Raw genomic sequence first — 13494 nt, 5'->3', positions numbered from 1 at the left:
TAACTGCCAAAATAAAGAAAACACAAATGGTGTCTTACTAGGGTGTTGGGTGTTGGGCCACCAGGAGCCACCAGAACAGCTTCAATGCGCCTTGGCATAGTTTCTACAAGTGTCTGGAACTTCCTGTGTGGAAGCACCCCATGCTTTCAATACACTTTGTATCCCTAATTTCCTCAAGTGTTTCCATTATTTTGTCAGTTACCTGCAAAATGCTAGAGTCGCAACAAAAATGTAATATAAGGTCGCAGTTCATAATGACACAATTTCAAGTTAACAACATCTAAACAAATGTGTCACTATACTGAGAGCTTTGCCGTTTCTAAAAGGATGTATTTGAGTGTTTTTTGAGCCTTTGTTCATGTTTTGGGGGGACCCAATACTACACAACAAGGATGAGGAAGTGATTTGGTCTTTGGGATACGTTTCTCTAAAACGTGAAATCACAAAAAAAGGGGGTCTGGACCCTTTGATAACATTTCATTTACATAAAAAATTTAGATTTCGTTGTGAAAGTTTCCATCCTAGAAGGTGTTCTAATAATAATAATTTTGTGGGTGCTTATATTTATCCTATTTCACATATATATTTGTCCTATTTCACACATTTGTCTTACGCCAATTCCCCCTGAGACAGCCTTGGTGAGTGGGGGTTACAGTCAGGGTCAGACATTACCAACAGCGACCCTGGAGCAATTAGGGTAAAGTGCCTTGCTCAATAGCACGGCGGCAGACTATTCTCACCTTGTCAGCTCAGGGATTCGAACAAACATCCTTTCGGTTACTGGCCGAACACTAACCGCTAGGCTACCTGCCACCCATATAGATTGTTTACTGCGTGTATAGCACAGGGAGGAAAATAACATACAGTAAAAAAGATGTATATACATGTATATAAAAAATTAAATAAAAAACTCACTCAGAAGTACATACTCGTTTTCACCCTGTTAACTTCAATGTCAAAAGAATAGTTCCCCCACAACTGAACAGACAAGTTCCCTGTAGCACCATTCCATATGATTTCAATTACTTTTTAACTACAGCCCTTTTGATTTGAACAAAACCTTTTATACGTGTTTGCCCATGGTAGAAGTGGTCAGAACTAGAGGTCGACCGATTATGATTTTTCAACGCCGATACCGATACCGATTATTGGAGGACCAAAAAAGCCGCTACCGATTAATCGGTCCATTTTTTTTCAAATCTATTTGTTATAATGACAATTACAACAATATTGAGTGAACACTTATTTTAATATAATACATCCATACAATCAATATAGCCTCAAATAAATAATGAAACATGTTACATTTTGTTTAACCTGTTACACCTACCCCCTACTTTTTCGAACATTCTGTTAAAAATCGTGCAACATTTCAGCGCCATGCTACTCATGCCAGGAATATAGTATATGCATATGATTAGTATGTGTGGATAGAAAACACTCAGGCGTTTATAAAACTGGTTAAATCACGGCTGTGACTATAACAGAACGTGCGTTTCATCGAAAAGTGCAGGAAAATCTGATCACTGAAAATGGGAAAATATATCCATGCGCCACTTCAACCAATTGTTAAACGTGAACCAATTGTTAAACGTGAATTAAATGGGGCCGAGGTTGCAATACCTACAGCTTCCACACGATGTCAACAGTCTTGTCATTTGCCTACGATTTGTTTCTTGGTCAAACAGACACAAGGCAGCGCAGTTCTTCTGGTCTCCGACCGGATATTTTGGTTGAGATTTACCCGGACATTATTTCCAGATGTACAGCTATAGAATATACATCGCCTCGTGATCAATTTGATCGCTTATTAACGTTTACTAATACCTAAAGTTGCATTACAAAAGTATTTCGAAGTGTTTTGTGAAAGTTTATCGTTGACTTTTTTAATTAAAAAAAATTACGTGACGTTATAAAACGCTATTTTTTTCGTTGATCACACAGTCTTCATAGATCGATATCTAGGCTATATATGGGCCGATTTAATCGAAAAAAAGACCCAATAGTGATGTTTATGGGACATCTAGGAGTGCCAACAAAGAAGATGGTCAAAGGTAATGAATGTTTTATATTTTATTTGTGCGTTTTATGTAGCGCCGACTATGCTAATTATTTTGTTTACGTCCCCTGCGGGTCTTTTGGGGTGTTACATGCTATCAGAAATAGCTTCTCATGCTTTCGCTGAAAAGCATTTTAAAAATCTGACTTGTTGCCTGGATTCACAACGAGTGTAGCTTTAATTCAGTATCCTGCATGTGAATTTAAATGAACGTTTGAGTTTTAACGAGTGCTATTAGCATTTAGCGTAGAGCATTTGCATTTCCAGATGTCTAGATGGGACGCCTGCGTGTCAGGTAGGAGCAAGAGGTTAACTAATGCAAAAACAAAGAGTTGGAGAAGAAAGTAAAAGTGCAATATGTGCCATGTAAGAAAGCTAATGTTTAAGTTCCTTGCTCAGAACATGAGAACATATGAAAGCTGGTGGTTCCTTTTAACATGAGTCTTCAATATTCCCAGGTAAGAAGTTTTAAGTTGTAGTTATTATAGAAATTATAGGACTTTTTCTCTCTATACCATTTGTATTTCATATACCTTTGACTATTGGATGTTCTTATAGGCACTTTAGTATTGCCAGTGTAACAGTATAGCTTCGGTCCCTCTTTGTTATTATGCATGCTTGCATCCTGGGAGAGGGGAGTGTGTACTTACGTTAATGCCCTGCGTGCTCGTGCTCAAATCATTTTGATGCACTATGAGAGGTAGGCAAGCTTTTTCTGTCGTCTTCAGAAAAGTTTGATTCTTTTAACCTCTTTGGGATAGGGGGCAGCATTTTCACTTTTGGATAAGAAGTGTGCCCAATTTCTACTTCCTGCTGCTACTCATGCCAAGAATATAAGACATGCATATTATTAGTAGATTTTGATAGAAAACACTCTGAAGTTTCTATAACTGTTTGAATCATGTCTGTGAGTATAACAGAACTTATGTAGCAGGCAAAACCCCGAGGACTAACCGTTCATAATTGTTAAAATCTGACATGTTGGCTGGATTCACGAGTGTAGCTTTAATTGAGTATCTTACATGTGTGATTTAATGAAAGTTTGATTTTTATATAATTTTTTTGAATTTGCCCCGCTGCATTTTCCCTGTTTTTTGCCCAAGTGGGACGCAACTGTCCCGCCTATCCGTAAGAAGTTTTAAGATGCACTTGTAATTGTACTTTTTAGGATGATATCAACATTCTGAATTCAACATGTGTTAATAGCTAGCTAAGATGTTAGCGTGTGTATGTGTGAACGATGGCTAGCGCCTCAAATGATCCCAGTCCCTTGTATTGTGCATCTGTTGTAGAAAGAGGCGACGATTCGCGGAACATATGTGCTCTACAAATGTTTTAATTTCTTTTGGATGCAGGTATGTGGTTTTATCTATGCAACATATGTTATGTATAATAAGGAGAGGCTGTACTAATTTTTGTATTCAAAAATCATATTGATGCACTATGAAAGAAAGAGGCGACGATTCGAGGAACATATGTGCTCTACATATGTTTTATTTTATTTTGGATGCAGATGCAGGATGCAGAGAGTGAATTCTGCTTGATTAAAACTATCTGATCTCCAAAGTCCATGTCTATAGTCTCAATCAACCACACACACTGGTGCAGTACAGCACCGGTTACACATGCAGAGCAAGGGGAATAAATACTCCAAGTCTCAGAGCGAGTGAGTTTGAAATGCTATTAGCGTGCACCCCGCTAACTCGCTAGCCATTTCACATCGGTTACACCAGCCTAATCTCGGGAGTTGATAGGCTTGAAGCCATAAACAGCGTAATGCTTGAAATCACAAGGAAGAGCTGCTGGCAAAACGCACAAAAGTGCTGTTTGAATGAATGCTTACGAGCCTGCTGGTGCCTACCATTGCTCAGTCAGACTGCTCTATCAAATCATAGACTTAATTATAACATAATAACACACAGACATACACAGACAATTTGGTCATTAATATGGTCGAATCCGGAAACTATCATCTCGAAAACAAGCCGTTTATTCTTTCAGCGAAATACGGAACTGTTCCGTATTTTATCTAACGGGTGGCATCCTGCTAACTATTCCTGTTACATTGCACAACCTTCAATGTTATGTCATAATTACGTAATGATCTGGAAAATTAGGCGGCCCAAACTGTTGTATATTCCCTGATTCTGCGTGCAATGAACGCAAGAGAAGTGAAACAATTTAACCTGGTTAATATTGCCTGCTAACCTGGATTTCTTTTAGCTAAATATGCAGGTTTAAAAATATATACTTCTGTGTATTGATTTTAAGAAAGGCATTGATGTTTATGGTTAGGTACACGTTGGAGCAAAGACAGTCCTTTTTCGCGAATACGCACCGCATCGATTATATGCAACGCAGGACACGCTAGATAAACTAGTAATATCATCAACCATATGTAGTTAACTAGTGATTATGATTGATTGATTGTTTTTATAAGAGAAGTTTAATGCTAGCTAGCAACTTACCTTGGCTTCTTACTGCATTCGCGTAACAGGCAGGCTCCTCGTGGAGTGCAATGAGAGGCAGGTTGTTAGAGCGTTGGACTAGTTAACTGTAAGGTTGCAAGATTGAAGGTAAAACATCTGTTGTTCTGCCCCTGAACAAGGCAGTTAACAATTCCTAGGCCGTCATTGAAAATAAGAATGTGTTCTTAACTGACTTGCCTAGTTAAATAAAGATTAAATAAAGGTGTAAAAAAATACAAAAATAAAAAAGAACGGCCAAATCGGTGTCCAAAAATACAGATTTCCGATTGTTATGAAAACGTGAAATCAGCCCTAATTAAATCGGCCATTCCGATTAATCGGTCGACGTCTAGTCAGAACATTACTTTTTGGACCTGAATGACAAAACATTCAGGAGCTAGGGGTAATCAAAGTTAACCCATTTTGCAAACTCCACACTGCCATGAGACAACCATGTCTTCATCACTGAAAAATGTAAATAGTTAAGCTTGATATAATTTGAAAGATTACAAAACATGGTTGCCAAACTATTTGATAATTTATTTAAAATTTAAAATAAGTTTCACCTTTATAATCAACTATCACAAACATGTAATCCGTTTTTTTGTTCATATATGTTGAAGCTTAGATTATTTTACATCAGAGGTGTTTGTTGTGCCCACCATCTGTTGAGACACAGCATGCTCTTGAATAAAACAAATATTTAACTCGGCAAGTCAGTGAAGAACAAATTCTTATTTGACAGTGACGGCCTACCCCGACCAAACCCTCCCGTAACCGGGACAACGCTAGGCCAATTCTGCATGCCATATGAGACTCTTTGTCCCATAGTGCCTTAGAACTCTGAATACAGGGTGCATGTCATGTTTTGCCTAATAAATGAACTAAAAGTGTACATTTTAACAAATGTCACCATAAAGATGGTTGGAGGTCCACACAGAGAATGTTGACTTGAGTGGGTATATCCATTGTTTTAAAGGAAAGTGTCTATCTCCCATAGGACACCTATTGAAATCATAGAAATAGCCTAGATAACAGAATACACATTCAAGTTGACCTTCGACAGATTGTGGACTGGCGGTCATCTTTCTGAGAGTAATTTAGACTCATTCATATGTCAGTGGCATACCAGCTAAATTGCAGTGGTCTGAAGGGATAGGTCCATTCTATGAATTCTGTTTCTATGATTGAAATGACACCTACCCTGTATTCAAGAGAATGCTGTGACTAAACTGATGGCGGCCATAACAAAAACAACTCAGACCCTGTAAAATAGGGTCTAAGCTACAACATACAGGAGCAGTCAAAAGATTGGACACACCTACTAATTCAAGAGTTTCTTTATTAAAAAACTAATTCTACATTGTAGAGTAATAGTGAAGACATCAAACTATGAAATAACACATATGTAATCAAGTAGTAACCCAAAAAAGTATTAAACAAATCAAAATACAATAGATTCTTCAAAAGTAGCCTTGATGACAGCTTTGCACACTCTTGGCATTCTCTCAATCAGCTTCATGAGGAATGCTTTTCCAACAGTCTAGAAGGATTCCCCACATATGCTGAGAACTTGTTAGCTGCTTTTCGTTCAACCTGAGGTCCAACTCATCCCAAACCATCTCAAATAGGGTTGAGAATTGTAGAAGCCAGGTCAGCAGATGCAGCACTCCATCACCCTCCTTGGTCAAATAGCCCTTACACAGCCTGGAGATGTGTTTTGGGTCAATGTCCTGATAAAAACCAATGATCATGGGACTAAGCGCGAACCAGATGGGATGGCGTATCGCTGCAGAATGCTGTGGTAGCCATGCTGGTTAAGTGTGCCGTGAATTCTAAATAAATCACAGTTTCACCAGCAAAGCACCCCCACACCATCACACCTCCTCCTTCATGCTTCATGGTGGGAACCACGCATGCAGAGATAATTTGTTCACCTACTCTGCGTCTCACAAAGACACTGCGATCGAAACCAAAGATCTCACATTTGGACTCATCAGACCAAAGGACAGATTTCCACCAGTCTGATGTCCATTGCTTGTGTTTCTTGGCCCAATTAAGTCTCTTCTTCCAATTGGTGTCCTTTAGTAGTGGTTTCTTTGCATCAATTCGACCATGAAGACCTGATTCACGCAGTCTCCTCTGAACAGTTTGGATAAGAGCGTCTGCTAAATGACTTAAATGTAATGTAAATGTAACAGTTGGTGTTGAGATGTGTCTGTTACTTGAACTCTGTGAAGCATTTAATCTGAGGTGCAGTTAACTCCAATGAACTTATCCCCTGCAGCAGAGGTAACTCTGGGTGTTCTTTTCCTGTGGCGGTCCTCATGAGAGCCAGTTTCATCATAGTGCTTGATGGTTTTTGCGTCTGCAATTGAAGAAACTTTCAAAGTTATTGGGATTTTCCGGATTGACTGACCTTCATGTCCTAAAGTAATGATGGACTGTCATTTCCCTTTGCTTATTTGAGCTGTTCTTGTCATAATATGGACTTGGTCTTTTACCAAATATCTTCTGTATACCACCACTACCATGTCACAACACAACTGATTGGCTCAAACGCATTGCCTAAAGAAATTCCACAAATTAACTTAAGGCACACCTGTTAATTGAAATGCATTCCAGGTGACTACCTCATGAAGCTGGTTGAGAGAATGCCAAGAGTGTGCGAAGATGTCATCAAGGCAAAGGGTGGCTAATTTGAAGAATCACTTTTTTGGTTATTACATGATTCCATGTGTGTTATTTCATAATGTTGATGTCTTCACTGTTATTCACTGTTATTCTCTAAATTGTAAAAACAAAAAAAACAAAAAACCTGGAATGAGTAGCTATGTCCAAACTTTTGACTAGTACTGTATGTGAAAAGAGAAATCTGAGTTTATGTGTTTAGACCATTGACATTAAAGGTAAACAAATAAAAATTATAATATAGTTTGACAAACCTGTTTATAAGCTTTGAAATGTTATCAAACTCAAACATGTATCTTTTTCAGAGATGAAGACATGGATGACTTAATTGTTTTTTTAGTTTTTTAAATTTGATTTAACTTGGCAATAAGTTAAGAACAAATTCTTATTTGAAATGACAGTGTGGAGTATGCAAAACAAATCTCCTGAATGTTTTGACCACTACCATGGGCACACATGTTTGGAAGGTTTTGTTCAAATCTAAAAGGGGTGCAGACAGAAAGTGAATTCATATAGAACGACCCAAAATGATCCCAAAGCCTGAGAGGTCTCATAACATTTTTATGCAATGTTTAATTGTTGCTCAAAAATCTAGTTCAAATTCTCGCTTGACCGGACTCAATATTTTTCTTCTAGTGATCTCACAAAAATGGAGAGAGAGAGAGGAGAGGGGACAGGAGTGACTTCCCTGTCAATAAGGAGAACTGAGTGAGAATTCAAAGAGCCCAACATACAAGGGCCAACAATGTGTGGAGTCAGTCATCTGCATCATTTGTCCAATACACAACTGAAAAGGCATCCCTTTTTATGTACAATATAGAGTTTTAAGACCTTCCGGGTTACACCCTGGAAACAAAATACTCTGAGAATAGACACTCCTTCTACACCATGTCCCAAAGTCAACAATACTAACGTACTGATGTTACATTCCCCAGCTAGAAACCAAAAATTGTCACAAGATTAATTTTGCCACAAGATTAACAACTTTTTTCACTATGGGGTAAGGGCTTGAAAAGCGAGCTTGCAACAGCGAGCCCAGAATGGGTAACAAAACCAGGACTTGGTCACCCACTCGAAAGAGCGGTTTTGGTCCTTTCGGCCGTACCAAACGTTAATTTTTGTTTGCAGATTCTCACTGGCAAATTCACAGGCGCGGTGCAATCTGCAATCTGCAAGCGGAAAAATTATTGCTCTATTTTCATTTTTGACCTTTAATCCCAGAAAAATGGCAATAACTCAAAAACCGTTGAGGTCTAGACTCCATCATGTTTGGGGCCAACTGCCCATTATGCCAAACCTATGCTCACCAAGTTTCGTTTTCGAAAACTTTTCCTGTTTAGTAGATAAGGCCACGTCGTGATTGGTGATGTTTTGTACATTTGCAATATGATTCCATTCGCCCTCTTGTGGGTTTGACCGGGAGAACGGAAAAATGACCAAAATGTGAAAATTTTATCAAACGGAAACCGAATGTCCGAGAGAGTTCGTTTGGTGACTTCCTGGAAGATCCGGCCCTGCCGCACGGCCCGACGTCGTCCGCAAATTTTAGAAAAGTTGTCGGACGTCTAGTAAGGGACCGTACATTTGCAATGTAGACTTTCTCACTAACCATATGGCGAATGACAAAATGTTCCCTTATTAAGGGGGTGATACGTTTTTGAAAATCTTTTCAGTTTTTCAAAATTTTACTTTTGGGTCTTGACTTGTGTTACATTTGCAATATGAAAAACCACGGAGGAGCGCACTCGCCATCTGTTGGATTTTTTCAGAGTTACACTTGGCATTTGCCATATGGCATTTGCAATCAACTTTGAATGAAATGACGTCGAATTGAGTGGTATTGGACACCGTGTATATGGTTCGTACAGTGCCAATGATTCCCCATTCATTTTTGTACATTTCAGGGGGGTGTTCCCTTTACACACAATAGGGTCATGGGAGGCAGCCTTACCGGAAAAGTATTATCGCCTTTGCATGGATATAATAGCAATACTAAATGGGAGTCTCATTGGCATGGGTCATATTCACTTAATAATAGCTTCCAAAATCCCAATCTGATTCAGTACGGGCCAGTGACAAACTTTCCAGGCAGACATTTTGCTTGTTTATTTTAGGATATAAACAGAAGTCAGTAGTAGGCATTTCAGCCTAGAAAACTGGTTTAGGAAGGAGCTCTAAAGCGACATTGTCACAAGTTCCGCTGAAGTTGGGTCCTCTCTTTGGTCAGGCGGCGCTCGGCGATTGTTTATTGTAAGTGCATGTGCACATGTTGTTTGGTGCGCTACGGGATTTTGTACCCAAATTATCTGGTTATTATTATGCTGTGGGTTTTGCTAGTAACCTCTAGGGTATGTGGGACGCTAGCTTCCCATCTGGCCAACATCCAGTGAGATTGCAGAGCGCCAAATTCAAATACAGAAATAGTCATTTATAAAAATTCAGAAAACAAAACATATTTTACATAGGTTTAAAGATGAACTTCTTGTGAAGTCAATGGATACTGTAATGGCATTGAATAGAAAACTACAAAACCATCAAACAAAAAAATACTTCCTGAATTGATTTTTCTCAGGTTTTCGCCTGCCAAATCAATTCTGTTATACTCACAGACACTATTTTAACAGTTTTGGAAACTTTAAAGTGTTTTCTATCCAAATTCCAGTTATATGCATGTCATATTCTGGGCCCAAGAAGCAGGCAGTTTAGTTTGGGCATGCTTTTCATCTAAAATTCCGAATGCTGCCCCCTACCCTAGAGAGGTTAAACTGCTCCGGCTGCTCTCCTACATCTGACTTCCCTGCCACCGATTACGCACCCCTTACAGATATTTGCTTTTTGTATTATTTGGACAGGTTACTGACAAAGCCACGGGCTCTGAATAGGTAAAGCATGTCACATTATTCTGCAATTTCCATTGTGTCTTGCGTTCAGAATAATAAACTTAAGGCCTTTCTACGGCCATTTGTGCTATGCAAGAAGAATATGTCAGTCGTCTTACAAGGACATAGGGGATAAGAGAGAGTGTGTGATAGCTCACACAAAACAAATTAATGCAATTCAATGCAGGGGTGTGACGGTTCAAATTCATAGTCAAATCAATAACACCCCATGGCATCATGGATCTTATTCAACACCACCACCCCTTTGGCTTTCACAGAATACAGTCGGGCAGAGACCTCACATTTTCAGGCAAGTTCAAGTCTGCATACTATTTACTCAGTGTGCTGGCTAGCCTTGCCTATAGCTCAGGGAAACTCCACAGTTATGTAATTGAACTGAGACTATGTATGCCAAACTAAAATCATTGATTTCAAAGTTTAACAAACTATGCAGAAGGGCTACTTTTAACAATATACACTGAATATTTTGTAAAAACATTTAACTAAGAACTGTGCAGATGCAAAGTTTGGTAACAGAATTTTGTTAAAATCTCCCTTTTTGTGATCATGTTTTTTTTAACTCCTAAAAATCTGCTCCGAAATCATATTTAAAAAAATGTCTGCAGAAAGAATGGGGAGTCAGCTATGAAATGGACTGTACTGAACTATACTTTTCTTTACTGTTCTCTACTGTAATGTACTATGCTGTCGAAACATAGAACGTCCATGACATCTATGTTTGGCCCAAATGAAGACCGGTCCAGACGTATATGGACATTGAAAGCAGGCTGGTCTGGAAGGAGAGGATGACCAAAATGCAGCATGGTAACTGTTCGTCATATTTTAATTGAAAAACTGAACACTACACAAAATAACAACGAAGAGAAAACCGCCAGAAAATTAAACACCCACAACCAAAATGGGGAAAGCAGGCTACCTAAGTAGTGGACGACACCTGCCTCTGATTTGAGAACCATACTAGGCCAAACACATAGAAATAACAACATAGAAAAAAGAACATTGACTACCCACCCCAACTCATGCCCTGACCAACCTAACACAAAGACATAAAAAATAAACTAAGGTCAGAACGTGACAGTCAAGACTTTTCACACTCTCTTTGACAACCAGATGACAGAAAGAGAAAGAAAATAGTTCTCAGCTATACATAACAGTATGCCAGAGGAAAAGAGGACAGTAGCAGGTGACCCAACTGTGGTTTGTGACTACTATGATTTCAGAAATTCTTTTAGGATTAAAGATATACTTCTTGTTAACCTCTTGGATTTATAGGGGGCGCTATTTACATTTTTGGATGAAAAACGTTCCGTTTTAAACAAGATATTTTGTCACGAAAGATGCTCGACTATGCATATAATTGACAGCTTTTGGAAAGACACTGACGTTTCCAAAACTGCAAAGATATTGTCTGTGAGTGCCACAGAACTAATGTTACCGGCGAAACCCAGATAAAAATCCAACCAGGAAGTGCTGCATTTTTTGAAACCGCCTCATGCCAATGACTCCTTATATGGCTGTGAATGAGCTACGAATGAGCTTACGTTTTCCATGTTTTCCCCAAGGTGTCTACAGCATTGTGCCGTCTTTTTAGGCATTTCCATTGAAGAATGGCTGTAAGGGACCATATATGGCATCTGGTCACATGGTGTCTCCCGCAGAAAACCTTGCGTAAAATACTGAGGTAGCCATTTTTCCAATCGCTTCTTATGAGACACCAACTGCCTCGACGGATATATTATCGAATATATTTGTTAAAAACACCTTGAGGATGGATCCTAAACAACGTTTGCCGTGTTTCTGTCGATATTATGGAGCAAATTTTGAAAAAAGTTTGGCGTTATAGTTGTAGCATTTTAGGGTCGATTTCTCAGCCATGCATGATGAAGAAACGGGAGCTATTTCGCCTACAAAAATAATATTTTGGGAAAATAGGAACATTTGCTATCTAACTGAGTGAAAGCATCTGAAGTTATTCAAAGGTAACTGATTTAATTTGGTTACTTTTCTTATTTTCGTGAAAATGTTGCCTGCTGCCAGCAGAGCCTAGCATAGCATTATGCCATGATAAACTTACACAAATGCTGAGATGACAGTGTTGTTAACAAAAGGCTAAGCTTGTGTTTGAATATATTTATTTAATTTCATTTGCGATTTTCATGAATAGGAAAAGTTTCTAGGGGTATTTATGTCCGTTGTTATGCTAATGTGTTTGAGGCTATGATTACGCTCCCGGATGCTCGTCGCACCGCAGCCGCTGTATCCGATTTCATAAAGGCTTTACGGCAAAAGCACACCATGCGATTATGTCAGGTCAGCGCCTAGCCACAGAAAACCATACAGCCATTTTCCAAAGAAGGAGAGGTGTCACAAAAGTCAGAAATAGCATTAAAATGAATCACTAACCTTTGATCTTCACTGGATGGCATTCCATTTCAGCCTGACCACTTCTTGAAACAGCTCTTATTCTCTCCCCTTTCACAATAGAAGCCTGAAACAACTTCCAAAGACTGTTGACATGTACTGGAAGCCTTATGAAGTGCAATCTGACCCCATAGACACAGGATATTGGATAGGCAATCACTTTAAAAAACTACAAACCTCAGATTTCCCATTTCCTGGTTGGATTTTTCTCAGGTTTTTGTCTGCCATATGAGTTCTGTTATACTCACATACATTATTGTAGCAGTTTTAGAAACGTTAGAGTGTTTTCTATCCAAATCTACTAATTATATTCAAACTTCCCAATGCTGCCCCCTATCCCAATGAAGTTAAGGTTTGTTTTTTCAAGGGAAGGTAATAACGGGCTTTCCCCCTCTTAAGCGGATGCAACCTCTCCTCCATAGGAAAGAGGAAGGGGGGAAGAAGGAAAAGGGCAGGGAGAGGCTGCTGCAGCAGAGGCAGTAGTCTACAACACCCTATGGCTAAATTGTGCCCAGATGAACTGGAGTGTTACACAAACCATGAGCCGGGACCAAATAGAGACAAGCAGAATGAACACAGGCAAAGGCTACCCTTCCCTATTTCTTTCTCCCTCCTTTCTCTAACTCTCTCAAACACTTACACGGATAAGCACGCACACACACACACACACACAAAACCCTTCCCTAGGCTATGACCTCACTTCCTTATACATCCCTGCGCCCTGTGTGTGTGTGGGGGGTTGGGTGGGCGAGAGGGTAGTAAAAACCAGCTTTTCACACTCTCTTTTCTTGGAGCTTGCATGCCATCCCCCCCAAAATATCCCCGATCCCCTACAAGGAAACAATTAAACCCTTTCCAAACATCAATCCTTCTGAAACAAAGACTCTTAATTAAACCGTATCTTCCCATCTTGGTGACAAATCAGCCAATAACCAATGGGGGAGAGAACAGCTAG

The 13494-nt window shown here is 39.3% G+C and overlaps 1 protein-coding gene across 18 annotated transcripts in view; it reads right to left on the bottom strand.

The window, feature by feature from the left end:
- LOC118368600 (serine/threonine-protein phosphatase 2A 56 kDa regulatory subunit gamma isoform-like) overlaps positions 1-13494 on the bottom strand; it is a 32829-nt gene that overhangs the window by 19074 nt on the left and 261 nt on the right. For 14 of the 18 annotated variants that reach the window (XR_008091332.1, XR_008091333.1, XR_008091334.1 and 11 more), the window contains exon 2: positions 12522-12606. The exons of 3 other annotated variants lie outside the window; for them this stretch is intronic. Coding sequence is in view for 5 of the 15 variants with exons in the window: in XM_052495786.1 (XP_052351746.1) it covers positions 12522-12606 (85 nt within the window). In the remaining 10 variants the exon portion in view is untranslated. Of the gene's footprint in view, positions 1-12521; positions 13484-13494 lie in introns of those variants that run through there. One more of the 18 variants, XM_052495787.1, reaches the window with a different exon arrangement.

The sequence above is a fragment of the Oncorhynchus keta genome, chromosome 35, assembly GCF_023373465.1.
Source record: "Oncorhynchus keta strain PuntledgeMale-10-30-2019 chromosome 35, Oket_V2, whole genome shotgun sequence".
NCBI classification, from domain to species: Eukaryota; Metazoa; Chordata; class Actinopteri; order Salmoniformes; family Salmonidae; genus Oncorhynchus; species Oncorhynchus keta.
The sequence above is the reverse complement of the archived record's forward strand: the minus strand, read 5'-3'. Positions and strand labels throughout refer to the sequence as shown.